Source organism: Rhinolophus hipposideros, assembly GCF_964194185.1.
Source record: "Rhinolophus hipposideros genome assembly, chromosome: 8".
Lineage (NCBI taxonomy): Eukaryota > Metazoa > Chordata > Mammalia > Chiroptera > Rhinolophidae > Rhinolophus > Rhinolophus hipposideros.
Genome location: NC_138054.1, coordinates 77,002,949 through 77,015,727, shown reverse-complemented (window position 1 = coordinate 77,015,727; position 12,779 = coordinate 77,002,949). Strand labels below are relative to the sequence as shown.

The 12,779-nt window shown below is 48.9% G+C and overlaps 1 protein-coding gene across 4 annotated transcripts in view; it reads right to left on the bottom strand.

The window, feature by feature from the left end:
* Positions 1–238: 238 nt before the first annotated feature.
* Positions 239–12,779, bottom strand: part of WASF2 (WASP family member 2) — a 61,644-nt gene continuing 49,103 nt past the window's right edge. For all 4 annotated transcript variants that reach the window (XM_081057425.1, XM_081057427.1, XM_081057426.1 and 1 more), the window contains exons 5-9: positions 10,943–11,060; positions 9,786–9,916; positions 7,470–7,622; positions 5,239–5,753; positions 239–4,267 (exon numbers count right to left, since the gene is read on the bottom strand). In XM_081057425.1, the coding sequence (XP_080913551.1) occupies positions 4,110–4,267; positions 5,239–5,753; positions 7,470–7,622; positions 9,786–9,916; positions 10,943–11,060 (1,075 nt within the window). In that variant the 3' untranslated portion in view covers positions 239–4,109. The remainder of the gene's footprint in view (positions 4,268–5,238; positions 5,754–7,469; positions 7,623–9,785; positions 9,917–10,942; positions 11,061–12,779) is intronic.

Below are 12,779 nucleotides of genomic sequence, written 5' to 3'. Positions count from 1 at the left end.
TAGGGATCTGGGCCTCTAGGTCCTCCAATTTGGGTTTCCTCCTAAATCAAAATGGTGCCGGGCCTTCATTCCCACCTCCCGCACAAGGGTGCCCCACCCACACCCCCAGGCCTCCTGCCGTTGGAGCCCACCCACACAGCACCTCCCTCTGGAGCTCTGGCCACCACCACCTGTGGCTCTCCATGCTGCCCCTTCTAACCACTTCTCCCATTAAAAACACACACACACCAAAGGTGGCTGAACGGCTACAAAGACTTTATCAAATTATTTAAAATGTTGGCATTTATGTATTCCCAACTATACATAGATACATGGAATCTTCAGGTCACTGGGGAGCTAATGTGGTACACACATAAGCCTGGCAGGAAAGCAAATGAGACTAGGCTTGGAGCCACAGGATTTTAAAAAACTGGACATCGTTCTAAGGGAAAGGGTCGCTTTAGGGGGTTGACTTAACCCCACTCACTGCTCAGATCTCCAACTGAAGCTCCTTTCCCATCCTCGGGAAAAAGGGATCCATTTTCAGACTGCATCCCCACTACATATGTGCTCACGCCCTAAAATCTTGATGTGGCAAACACACTCTAGAATCCACTGGAATAGGTCCTTATAAATGTTTATATCAGAGAAAAGGCACTTTGGGAGCTTTACGGCTCACTCTCCTACATGTACATCATTCTAGACAGAAAGTAAAAATTGGTTAGTTTCTCAAGTGAGTCAACTGAGTAGAGTTAATACAATAACAACATTGTTCCCTGGTCCTCACTGAGGCACAGAATGAGGTGCATCTCTGGGCAACACCTGGTCCCCAAGTCAGCTGGACCCAGCAGAGCTCAAAGCCTGATGCCTCTAGGAGGCCTGACTTGTCTCCAGAGCAGAAGTCCCTGGCCTTGGGGCACTGCCCCATCCCCAGGCCCTAAGGTCCAGGATGGCGCTGCAGTGGGAGGCAGGCTGAGAGCAGAGCTGGGACACGATGGGAATGCTTAATTTAAGCAGGGTCACCAAAGCCACAGAGACCTCAATCTGTCCGAGCTGGCGCTGCAGAGCCAGAGGTTCGGCGCCACGAGAAGAGATTTCCCATTAGCCCTGACAACACTGCCTCAGCTCTGCAGTGACATTGGCCAGGGTCGTTTCTGAGGGCGCTCCAGCTTCCGGAGGCAAGGCGAGCTGGAGCGTGGGCCGGCTGCTCTGAGCCTCCAAGGGATCAGGAGCCTGCCCCCTCCACGAAGCCACTCCTTTGGAATGTACTCATCTCACCACCTAGGCAAAGCCACCAGTCTCTTCTGACACTGTCTACTGGAAGCTGGGCCCCTGGGCCACAGGAATGGGGACAGGTCCCCTGGGCTGAGCAGACCCGGGAGGGAGGTGGCTCCTTGGTTTCAGTGCTTAAGAGTCCTTATGGGCCATTGTTCTGTACTCTTAGCAGCCTCAGCGCAGTGTAAATAATCACTAAACTTTGCATTCTACAATTACAGGATTCCAAAGACACATGATGACCTGCATAGGGTCCTTTATCATCTTAAAGGGCTCTGGGTTTAAAGAAGCATTTTTTGGGGGGTGCACATATGCATAAGTAGAGCCCAGGGGGCCTCTCGGCTGACTGGGTCCCAGCCCCCCCAGCTGAGGCGGCTTCGCAAGGCCGGCTGCTACAAAGCGCCAGGCTTGGCTGCATAGATTTTAATGAGAGCGTCAGGCAGAGCTGTGCTGTTGCTCTCCGGGACTTGCAGATCATTACCAAACCAGCTGTAGGATGAGAACACAGCACATCGAAACCCTAGGAGGTCACTGAGCTAATGATCTAATCCTACCTTCCGCAGGCAGTGCCCCTCCCCACCTGCTCCTGCCCCCAGCCTTTTCCATGGTGGACTCTGTCCATTCCAGAAGCCAGGCCAACATCGCCCCCTTCAAGGTCAGAACAGAACGATAGCAAGTGGCACTGGTTACCCCTTTTTCCGGAAAGGAAGGGGGTGGGGGTAATTTAGTCAAAACCATTAGGCCCAAACCCTGGCCTGGCGAGGCCCCAGGACTCCTATTTGGGAGAACCACTGCCCTCCACCTGCCTCTCCAGCCACTGCTGGGCTGCAGCGGGGGCACTTTCCATGGCCATTTTAGGGTTCTGAAGAATGAAACTTCAGCTTCCAAAGTGCAAGGTGGGAAGCAAGGAGGGGCGCACACAGCCCTGTATGCTCAGCACTAGAGCCAGGTGCCGGCCCCGAGACAGACACAGGAGCGCTGGGGAGAGGGTGGAGGGCGCTCAGCAGCAGCCCCAGCAGGAGGGTATGCTGACCCCTGCAGACTCGGTCTGCAGGGGGTTCAAGGAAAGAGAGTGGGGGGGAGGGGCATCCAGCCAGGGCACAGCAGCAGTACCCATGATTACACACTCTCCTCAAGCCGGAGGGGTTTACGAGGGCTTTGGCAATTACTACAACCATTTGCTGTGCTGAGTAGAGACAGATCCTGTTTCTCTTTGTTTCAGGGCTCTGAAAGCAGGAGAAGCCAGGAGAAGCCGGTTTCAGCATAAGAGGCTACACAATAGTTAGGGCAGAAGAGAAGAAACCTCACTGCTGGCCAAAGTTGACCAGTTTTTTTCCTGAATAATAGCACCTGTGTATTAGCTCTGGGAAAAGGAGGGAGCGAGGGAGGGGACATTGCTGTGTGTAGTGAGGAGGGGAGCTGAAAAAAGACCCAGAGGCCCTCTGCTTTTCAGCCCTCCTCACGGCTTCCAGGCCCCCCAGGCAGCTAGCTACCTGTGGTGGCTGCCAGCCTGAGGGACTGAAGTTTCTACAGTTGGCAGAATCTATGCTTAATTGGTGAAATAAAAGGGGGAGGAGTTCAAGAGGAATTGAAAACAGCACCTGTCAAAGCTGCCCACTCCTTTCCTTCTCTCACTACTTCTGGTCCCCCAGAAGGGCAGCTCCCAAGGCCATGTAGTTGGCTGGTGATGGCAAAGGGGAAGCAAAGCATGACAAGAGAGGCCATAAGGGTCGAGCAGCACTGACAGGCCTGGCACAGGCCCTGAGCCCTCCTGCTGGGACCCCTACCTATGGTGAGGTATGGAGTAGCACAGAGCCAAGCCGCTCTGCTCAGGCTCCAGCAGGTGCCCACTATTTGGTCCCAGAAAACACAGGGGACTTGGAATCAAGAACTTGGGCTCTAGCTCTGTCACCATCCAACTGTGTGACCTTGAGCAAGTCACTTCCCTTCTCTAAGACTTCAGCATCATCAAGAGAGTAGGACTCAAGGAGTTTCATGGTTCTTCCAGTCCTGCACTTCCAAGTCTCTAAGCTTGGCTCCTGACAGCCAGCAGAGGCCCAGATCCCTGTATGTCAGGGCTAGTTTGGTCATGTGTATTAGAGGTTAGAACTGGGCTGTGGTGCCTAGAGGCACCTGGTGGCAAGGGAGGGGCATTTAAGGGACACTCGAAATCATACTCAGGAGAGGGAGCTTGGGAGGGAGGCAACCACCTCAGCCTTTAGGAAGGCATCATTTCTGGGCAGAAGGATTAAGACCTTCTTTAGAGGCTTGATGGCTCCTGGAATAAAGGGCACAGAGACACAGACACAACTTAGTGAAAGGCAGCCTTGCCCTGCTCATCAGGGCAGAAGGGTGCGGCAGTCTGGCTGCCGAGGCATGTGGCTTGCGCTGCCCTCTCCATGCATGGGAAAGGGGTCAGCTGTGACCATGCAAGGTTTAGGAACGCAAGGTGGCTGGCATTATTCGAAGTAGTTGAGGGCAAGGATTTGGGGAGAAGACCACAGTTAAAAATGACTCCTAGGAGAAGGCACCAACTTCAATTTAAACCCAATCAAAGGGATCAGCTTTGGGGTTTTTCCTTCTCTTCAATATGCAACAGTCTCTTAAAGGGAAGAAGGAACATCTCATCTCAGCTACTGACCCTCAGGGGCCCCATGGGGCCTGACTAAGGGAGCTGGGAAACACATGCTGATTTGGAGGAAGCACTTGGATTTATCTTTGGTTGCTTCAGGGAAGGTTTTGGCCCCTTGAAGTTCTTTTTTTCCTCTCTTTTTCCCCCCATGGGACTGTTGGGGTAGGCATCAAAGAAGGCAGACAGGAAGGAAAGAAAAGAGGTGGGCAGCAGGCAGCAAGAGTTAATCTGACCAGTCGTCCTCATCAAACTCAGAGGAGTCATCTTCTGAGTCGCTGTACTCAACAGCGATGCGACGTGACAAGATAGTGGCCACGTCATTGCCCACGACATCTCGCTTCTCTTGTTCCTGCTGTTCTTCAACCCTGCGCAGCTGGAAGCCTGGTGGGGGGGAGAGAAGAGACCAAGAGGTGAATCAGTCTCAGAACCATCCAGGACGGAGGAAAGGGGGTGGCCACTGGTGCGTGTAACGTGGGAAAGGACAGCGAAAAAGAAGGATCCTCTGGGAAAACAAAGAGGGAAAAGGGAGGGAAGAAAAAAATAAAGACGAAAGTTTATGAAGTGGTAGCCCTGGTACTACAAGTATCTGAAAGGAAGCCTGCCATTCTTCCCAGTGTCCAGCTCTCAGGCTGGTGAAAACGGTCCTTCTCATGGTCTCTCAGCAGGGACTGGCCACCACGCCCCATCCAGAAGGCACGCAGCCTGCCCAATCCACCGATTAGCACAGAGCGCAGCTGCCCGAGGTGGACTCTTCTAGACAAGCCCCCAGTTCCTTTGAGAATCACAAACAGAAGAAACCGCTCTAGCCCCTTGGGAGCAGACCTGGCCTCTGACAGAACGAATAAAAGATCCGTGAGAGTGAGACGATGATGAGGGAGGGAAGGAAGGTGAGGAAAAAGGAGACAAAGGAAGGATGGGGGTAGAAGAAAAGAGGGAGAAGGAAGTGGTAAGAAAGGGAGAAAAAGAGCAGGAAGGACCTGAAAGGCAAAGAAGTGAAGGACAAGGAGTGACTGAGTTCAACTGAACAAGTACCTTCTGGGACAGTGATTCTTACTTCCTCTGGGTCCCAAAATGGACGCAAACACACAAAAAACATAAATTTTCAAGGAGTTCAAAGACCCCAGGTTAAGAATTCTTTACTCTAAACCAGGGTGGAAAGAAATCTAAATCTCTGTGTTTTTAGGGTAATGTCTTTCTTCAGGCTGATGCAAGGCCCGAGGTCCCCATCTCTCCCCATCCAATGAAAGCTATTCCTTAGGAAGGGCACAGAACCCCTTCCCCACCCTCCAGTCAGTCACCCCAGCTGCAGAAAGACAGGGCTGCATGGTCCCGGACCCACCACTAGGACTCACCTTGACGGATGGCGGAAAGCAAGTCGCTGCGGGCATCGCTCACAGGAGGCAAGGAGGACTTGGACTTGGGCGTATCAGAAAGTGGTGGTGGGGGGGCAGGTTGGCCATCGGCCCCACTGCAAGGGGGCGGAGGGGGTCCGGGGGGAGGGGGCGGAGGGGGCGGAGGCGGTGCTCCTCCTGCTGGTTGGGACAAGGGTGGGGGTGGCAGAGTTGGGTAGTCAGCTGCTGGCGGTGGGGGAGGAGGGGGAGGGGCAGCAAAATCGGGGTGAGGTGGGAAAGAGGGGGGTGAAGGTGGTGGTGGGGTCCCTGGGGATCCAAATCCTCCAGGTGGGGGTGGAGGCGGGATGCCCATGGTCGGAGGTGGAGGTGGAGGGGCAGGTGGAGGAGCAAAGCCGGGTTTGGGGCCCGGCGGAGAGCCCAGAGGAGGAGCTGGCGGTGGGTGGCTTGGGCTGACCACACTGGATCTTTTGAGTCCAGCTAAGCCAGACCCCCTTTGGTTGTTGTCTGCTGGGTAGCTAAAAGGACAAAGCAAAAAGACCCACCATCACTTTCAAGATGCAAACGTCCACCTATAGTTAAGCTAACCTATAAGCCTGGGTTTGTTTTGGTTGACTGTATCATTTCATTTTGGCTCAAACAGAAAAAAGAACCTGGGAACAATGAAAAGGGCAGCCTCGTAAAGTAACGAGTTTCCCATCAACAGAGAAGTAAGCAGAAATTGAGAAAAACTACCCGAAAGAGGTGGACTTGGGATTTCTCTATCAGGTGAGGGCTGGCCAAGACCACCACTCAGGCCCCCCTCAAACCTTTCAGCTCTCCAAGGGAAGGCACCCTCCTGAACCTTCTTCTAAAAGGAACGGTCAATTTAGTCCTGGAGCCAGGACTAAGAAAACATGCAAGAAAGAACTGGAATAAAAATTCAAACACCACCCACCCACCAGGCTCTCTCCCTCAGGCTATTAACATTCACCAGATCTTGTGAGGGCAGGAAACCCAAGCCAAGCTAACCAAACCTGAGTGGGGTACAGATTTAGGTGAAGGCACCTTCAGTGTTCATGTGGAAAAACTTAAGAGAGATTGGAGGGTCTGAGGGGCAAGAGAGACAGGAAATGAACCTGCCATCAGACGACCCAGGCTGAGAGAGGATCAGGGCGCACCTCTCCTGGGTCAGGTGTGCTGGGCTGCAGCTGCAAGGTCTCAGGCCATGTATGAAGCTAAAGGGCTTCTTTTTCCACCTTTGTATCTGCCCTGCACTAATAGATACTCCTTAGAAAAGCATCCATTTTGGAATTTTCCACAAACTACAAGCCTTAGATGCATCTGACAGGATAACCGGCAGGAAGTGACTTGGGAGACAGAAGGAGATTTGGGATTAGTAGGTTTCAAGAGCCCAGAAGAATAGGGCTGGGGGTGGGGGGAGAGGGAGCTTAGAGCACTGCTTTAGGTCTCCATCTGAGGGGTCCTCAACATATCCAATCTCTGACTGAATAGTGTTCAAGGCGAAAAGCATACAAGGCATCAGAAAGGGAAAAGTAACTGTGAGGAAACACTGAAATCCAGTCCTCAGAGCCCTTGTCAGCCATTACTTGCTAACTCTTCCCCTGTATACCTCTGCCTGGCGTATCAAAATGGACAGATTCTGAGTTTCATCTCTCTTTTCCCTTTGTTTCATTCTTTCTGGATTCTATCCAACAGTGAAATGAACCAGAAGCAGCAGGAGAGAAAGGTGACCATCTCCTAGGTTCCTACATTACTGAACAGGTATCTGATAAATGCTTTATGGCCTGGTTATACCACTTCAATTCATGCCAAGTTAAAGCTAAGTAAAACACAAGAGATAAGTTGGTAATTTCTATCTTTCCGGTATCACTAGTAGTAAAGAATACAGGCTCTAGAGTCAAACTGACCCGCTTTCCAATCAGGTTGGAATCTGCCTCTTACTAGCTCTGTGACCTTAGGTAAGTTCATTGACGTCTCTGTGCCTCACCATTTACTCATCTGTAAAATGGGTACTTTGTGAAAGAGGACTCTTGTGGGGAATTAAGTAACACATATACTGTTTGGTATAATGCCCGGCACCTTACAAACACTTGATAAATGTTAATTGTATCTATTACCTAGACAGATTTGCCTGAAGTTATTTTAGTGGTCCTATCCTGTATTTGGAACTCATTTTGTTCTTGAGTTTCAGATCAACCTGAGTAGATGAAAGAGGTACCACCACCATTTACCTGAATTCTGCTGGTGGGGGAGGCAAGCTGTCCTCAGAGAAGGAAGACGGGGAAGCAGTGGAGTCTGACTGTGGCGGCGGTGGGTAGTGGCCTGCATCCATGTTTTCAACAGAGCCGATGCTGCCATTTTGGTACACCAATGTGGGAGGATACCTGACAATGAACCCAATGCAAAAACTGTCATTTACGAAGTCTGAGTAGCACTCTGTTTTCTTAAAAAGACCCCACAAAAATGCATTTGATAGAAAAGCTATTAGGAAGAAATAAAATCAGTATACTCCCCATATAGTTTTTGCTATACTGAAATTTTATTTTAGGACTAAATATTCTGTTGTCACTATCTCCCAGGTGTTTCTGCTGGATTGTTTGTAGGAATGGGACTCAACCCAGATGATCAAAACCATGCTATTCCTTTCGTAGTGTTGGCCTTGTCAAACCCAGCAGTTCTTTTAAATTCTCTCCCAAATGTTAGGAGCAGTATATACCCAAATCCCAAAGTCTGTCTTGTGGCAAAGGGCAAAGCCAAGCCCCAAGGCTAGTGAGCTGCAAACACGTGCCTGGCACACAGCCTGGTTTTGAGGTCGGCAAGCCTCTGGAGTGCTCATAAGGCCAAGGAGGCATTTGATTGCAAACCCAAGCTGAGGACAAATGCAAGGTGTTGTGTGGTAGTTAGACGTGGTCTCTCTGCCAGGTCTCTTATCAAACAAAATGAGCTGCTGATTAAAGCAGGGTGCTAGGGCTTGCCTCATAAAAACCTGCCCCCTCAGAGCACGGGGTCTTGGGTGAATTTACTCTGGATGAACAACAAACCTCCAAATAAGCACAAATACACCAAGCAGCAGCTAGCAGAATGTGGTTTGTTCTGCTTTACCTGTCCCCTTTTCTTTCCACCGTTGTTGGGTTCTAAAGAACACATCTAAAATAGACCCCAGGCAGAACAGAGTTGGGGGCAACTAACTGAATCAAATGATGCTCTGATGTGGAAAACCCCCCAAAGCCTGGAGTCCTATAGGACTTTATAGGTTCACCAACAAGTGTGCCCAGGAGACCAACCATGCAGCCCAATCCCAAACCTCCTGGGCAACAGGAAAATGGGAGGCAAAGTCCTTATTTTTACCACCCTCATTCCACAAAAAAAAAACAAAAAACAAAAAACAAAAAAACACACCCACCACCTCAAAAAACAAACACAAAATAGTCGGTATATCCTAAACTTGCAAACTTCTGGCCTCAAAGTCACTGAACCTATGAATGACAAGGGCCTGTCTGAACAGGATGAGACCAGAGAATAAAATGGCCCTTTGCGGGGAGGAGGGGGGCGGTAAGGGAGATACCCTCGGGGTTGATTTCCCTGTAGAAAGAAAGGTTCGTTTTTCCTCTCACCATCTTCATCACTCTTTAAAACAAATCTCTTAATCCAGGAAGAACAGTGTCAGAAGTGTCAAGATTTTTAAAAGTCAAGATTTTCATGGTAGAGTTATTTCTAAAAGCAAGAACAACTCAACTCTTTCCTTTTATCATTCCTAGACACCCGGCATGGGCTGGCATAGTTCTGACAGCCAGGATGCAATGTATTTAGGAGGAAAACCAGGGCGACATTCATGCCAGGCAGTCGTGGTGACTTGGCTTTGAATGTCATACAGGTCGGACACTAGGATAAGCATCAAACCAAGCTTTAAAACCATTTTTCCCCCCTTTTAAACCTCTAGTGTGATTTGGTATTGGGAAATGGGGTCACACTGACATCTACTATTTCTCCATGGAGATATATAGCCTCAATACTGGCCGAGTGACCTTTCCCACACTGTCTCTGAGGTCTGCTTTCAGTCCCTTGGCCAGCCTCTCTCCCGAGACTGACAAAGGCTGACTGAAAAGTTGCTTTGGTGATGTGCACAAATTCTCTGCCTCGCCCTCCCCACTCCTGTGAAACGCCCAGCTCTCTTAGGCACGACCTTCAAATCAATGCTCTGGAGGCAAAGGGCTCCCAAGACCACTTTTCTACCTTTCCCAATCTTTCCTTCGAGGCCCTTAGGATACCAGTGTCTGGCAGAGTAAGGGCACTAGAAGCCATGGCTTTCTTTTCCAGACCACTTTGGTCACCTCATTTAAATTGCTGAGTCTTGATTTATTTAGCACATTTTAATCACCAGATGGATGCACTTTCAAGTAGCTGATTAACAATGGTATCGATCTAAGCCGCACAGCCAGACATCAGCGGGTATGAAAGGTGTCACACCAGCGCTGTCAGACCATTGCCCCCAGGTCCCCGGCCCCTTCAAAGAATGATGCTACCAATAGTACACACGCATCACCTACCCCGAAGGCCCCAGCTTTTCTTTGGATTCCACAAATTCTTGTCCCATCTTCATTTTCTCCCACTCTTCTTTACGTGTCTTGATTTTACGTGGGTTTACATTCCCTCGATTTGGATTATCCTTCTTTTCTTTCTGTAATAAAAAGAAACAGAAAATCCTTTGTAAAACATTTTCCAAAGTTCTTCATGGAAATTCCATCCACCTTCATGGACGTACGTACACACAAGGTGAACTGCCTAGACAACATACAGTAACTGCAAAATTTATAGAATTACTGGGTTTGAAGTGACCTGGAGGTCACCTAATCCAAACCACCTTCTGGGCTCAAACACATTCACTCAATCCCACATTCAAACACCTCTAGCGATGGGAAACCCACTACCTCTTTGGGTAACTTATTCATGTTTTTGAGCAGCTCCAACTGTTAGGAAGTTAGTAAATAGCTATTCGTTATTCTCTCTGCCACAAAGGTCAGTCAAGAGAGATGAGAAGTACTGACAGTTGTAGATATCTGGGGCAGATATAAGGAAATCATTAAAAAAACAAAACAACCAATGAAGAGTTCTTCAGCCTGTGCAGCTGCACTAGCCCCTGGCACTCTCTGAGGCCTCCTGGCAGCCATGCTAATGGGATTGTGAGGTTGCAACTGGTAGGTCATATGCTTACATACATCACTGGGAATCTAAGGGGAGAGGAGCATCTCCTGAAACTAGGCCTGTGCCCCTATCCCTGCCCCGCCCCACCAGTAGTGAAGGTGTTAAACTGCTCCTCTTGCAAATCAAACACTGTAGCGCCTTGTGCTGATCTCTGAGAAATGAGCTGCAAAACTGGCAGGGAAGGGACTAGCCTAGCTTGAGTGTCCAGCAGAGTCAGGTGCAAATTGCAAGAGAAATAAATGGTGAATAGAAAAGTCAATTTCTAAAACTCAGCCTGAATATACTCAATTGTTAATAGCGCTGTGGGGAACACACACATTTTTGGTGTGATTTATACTTTCATCTTGGTTGTGCTTGGAGTGGACACATTTTTTTAAGAGTTTCACCTGGTATCCAAGCAAGCAGCCACTCGGAATGATTACTTCACATAAGACTGGCTTCCTTTTTATCCCCCCCCACAACTGTGCCCACTGATGTGCAGAACAGAGCCCCCTTCCCTCACCCTGTGCTTTCTCTTCTCTTTCATGATATCCTTGGTGTCCTGCAGCATCTTCTCCTTCCAAAGATCAAAGAAGTACGAAGGGTCTGTGTAGAATTTGAGTGCCTCTTTCCCATCGTCCCTGGGATAGAAATGAAGACAAGTAGCTATTAGTAGACAGATGAGCTCCTAACCAAATCCAATACTCCAAATACCTACCATTTAGCAGTTTTTACACTCAGGAATCAAAAAGTCATTCAAATTGATTGCATATTTCCTCTCTTGTACCAGCATTCCAATGCCCCTTGAATGCCACCTCTTTATTTATCTGGCTTAAGAACTTTAGCTTATTTTCAGTTCCTGCTGGAGGAATTTGCATGGTCAGGACAAAGAATGGGCTACAGCAGCAGGGATCCTGATTATTTCTAATGATCTGCAGGGACAGACATGTCCCTGAGGATATCCTGTTATCCTGGCACATCAGAGGGGATTTCTGCCACGGTTCCCTTTCCCCGTACCAATTCCTCTGGACTCTCTAGGAAGCATTAGTGGCTTCCCAGCCACCTGAAACCTGTGCACACACGTATAGCTTCACATGTGTACATATGTATACATGTACACATAAATGTGTATATGTGTGCAGTTGTTAATTCTCTGTAAAACCACGTAACCACAGCACACCACCTTCTTCATCCCTTCTAGAGTAGCTCAGCATCTGCCCACACTCCCCTACCACAAGGGGGCCCCATTGAGAACAGATAGCCAGATGTTTTATGACCACAAGACTTAGTTACCATCTCTCAGTGGCTGTGACAGAGTGCAGAGTGAGTTACTGAGTGTCAATGTAAGGGTTAGCTGCCAGACTTGATCCCGGCTGGAATCCTGCACTTGGAATCCTGCACTTTGGTATAAGTCTCTCTCTCTCTCCAGAAAGCATGTGCTTAGCAATGGACATTTAATTTTAACACTATTCTGAACTGAAAAGAATTGGAAAGGCAGTTCTACTCCCTGGCTTCCAATCCTATCACAACACACAGAAAGCATTTCCAAATCATACACTAATGATTTTTACACTGAATCTTGTTCTGAGTTAGCTACACCTCCGCTCATTTCTGTTAGGCCAAATTCAGATAACTGAGAGGAGAATGTTAGAAAGGAAAATGCCTTTACCTAAAAAATAAACTGGTCTTAATGGCATGTTTATCCTACCCTACCACACAAACCCTATACCATACTCCTTTCAATATTATCAGGTGTGTACTCCCTTCTGCCCCACAACGCCTCTGCCCAAATCCAACTAAATGACGGAGGCTGCAGAGTCAAATCTCTGTCCTGCTCTGCTCGCTAGCCCCTTTGAAAGCCAAGGGACAAACATAATTTCACACAGCAATACTACAGGATAGATGCCACGTATTTTCTCGGTATCTGTGTGAGAAGCTTCCATGCTCCTATTCCAGGCTCCCTGGACCAGGCAGGTGTCCTTGAATTTCACACACACACATTCTACTTTGCAGTATACCCATGTCTCACAGAAGATATCTGCCTCTAGCTATCTGTAATTACTTTTTACCTGTGGATGCAAGTGAGATAAATATTCGCTTTCTGCCCCGCTCAGTGGTTATGTGCAGGATGATAACACTGCCAGACCACTGGAGAAGGGCTTGAAGTGGTCTATAGGCTACCTACCTTCTTTTTCAAGTCCAGCCACAGCAGTGTAGGTCCTTTCAGAGGGGAATGTTGAAAGGATGTTTAAAACAAAGTGAACGATACTCATTTGGAAGAATGCCAGTTACTCCTTAAGCTGTAGAAGGACCCTCAGGGCCCAGAGCAGCCAGTCCACACGGCTGGCCCCACTAACACG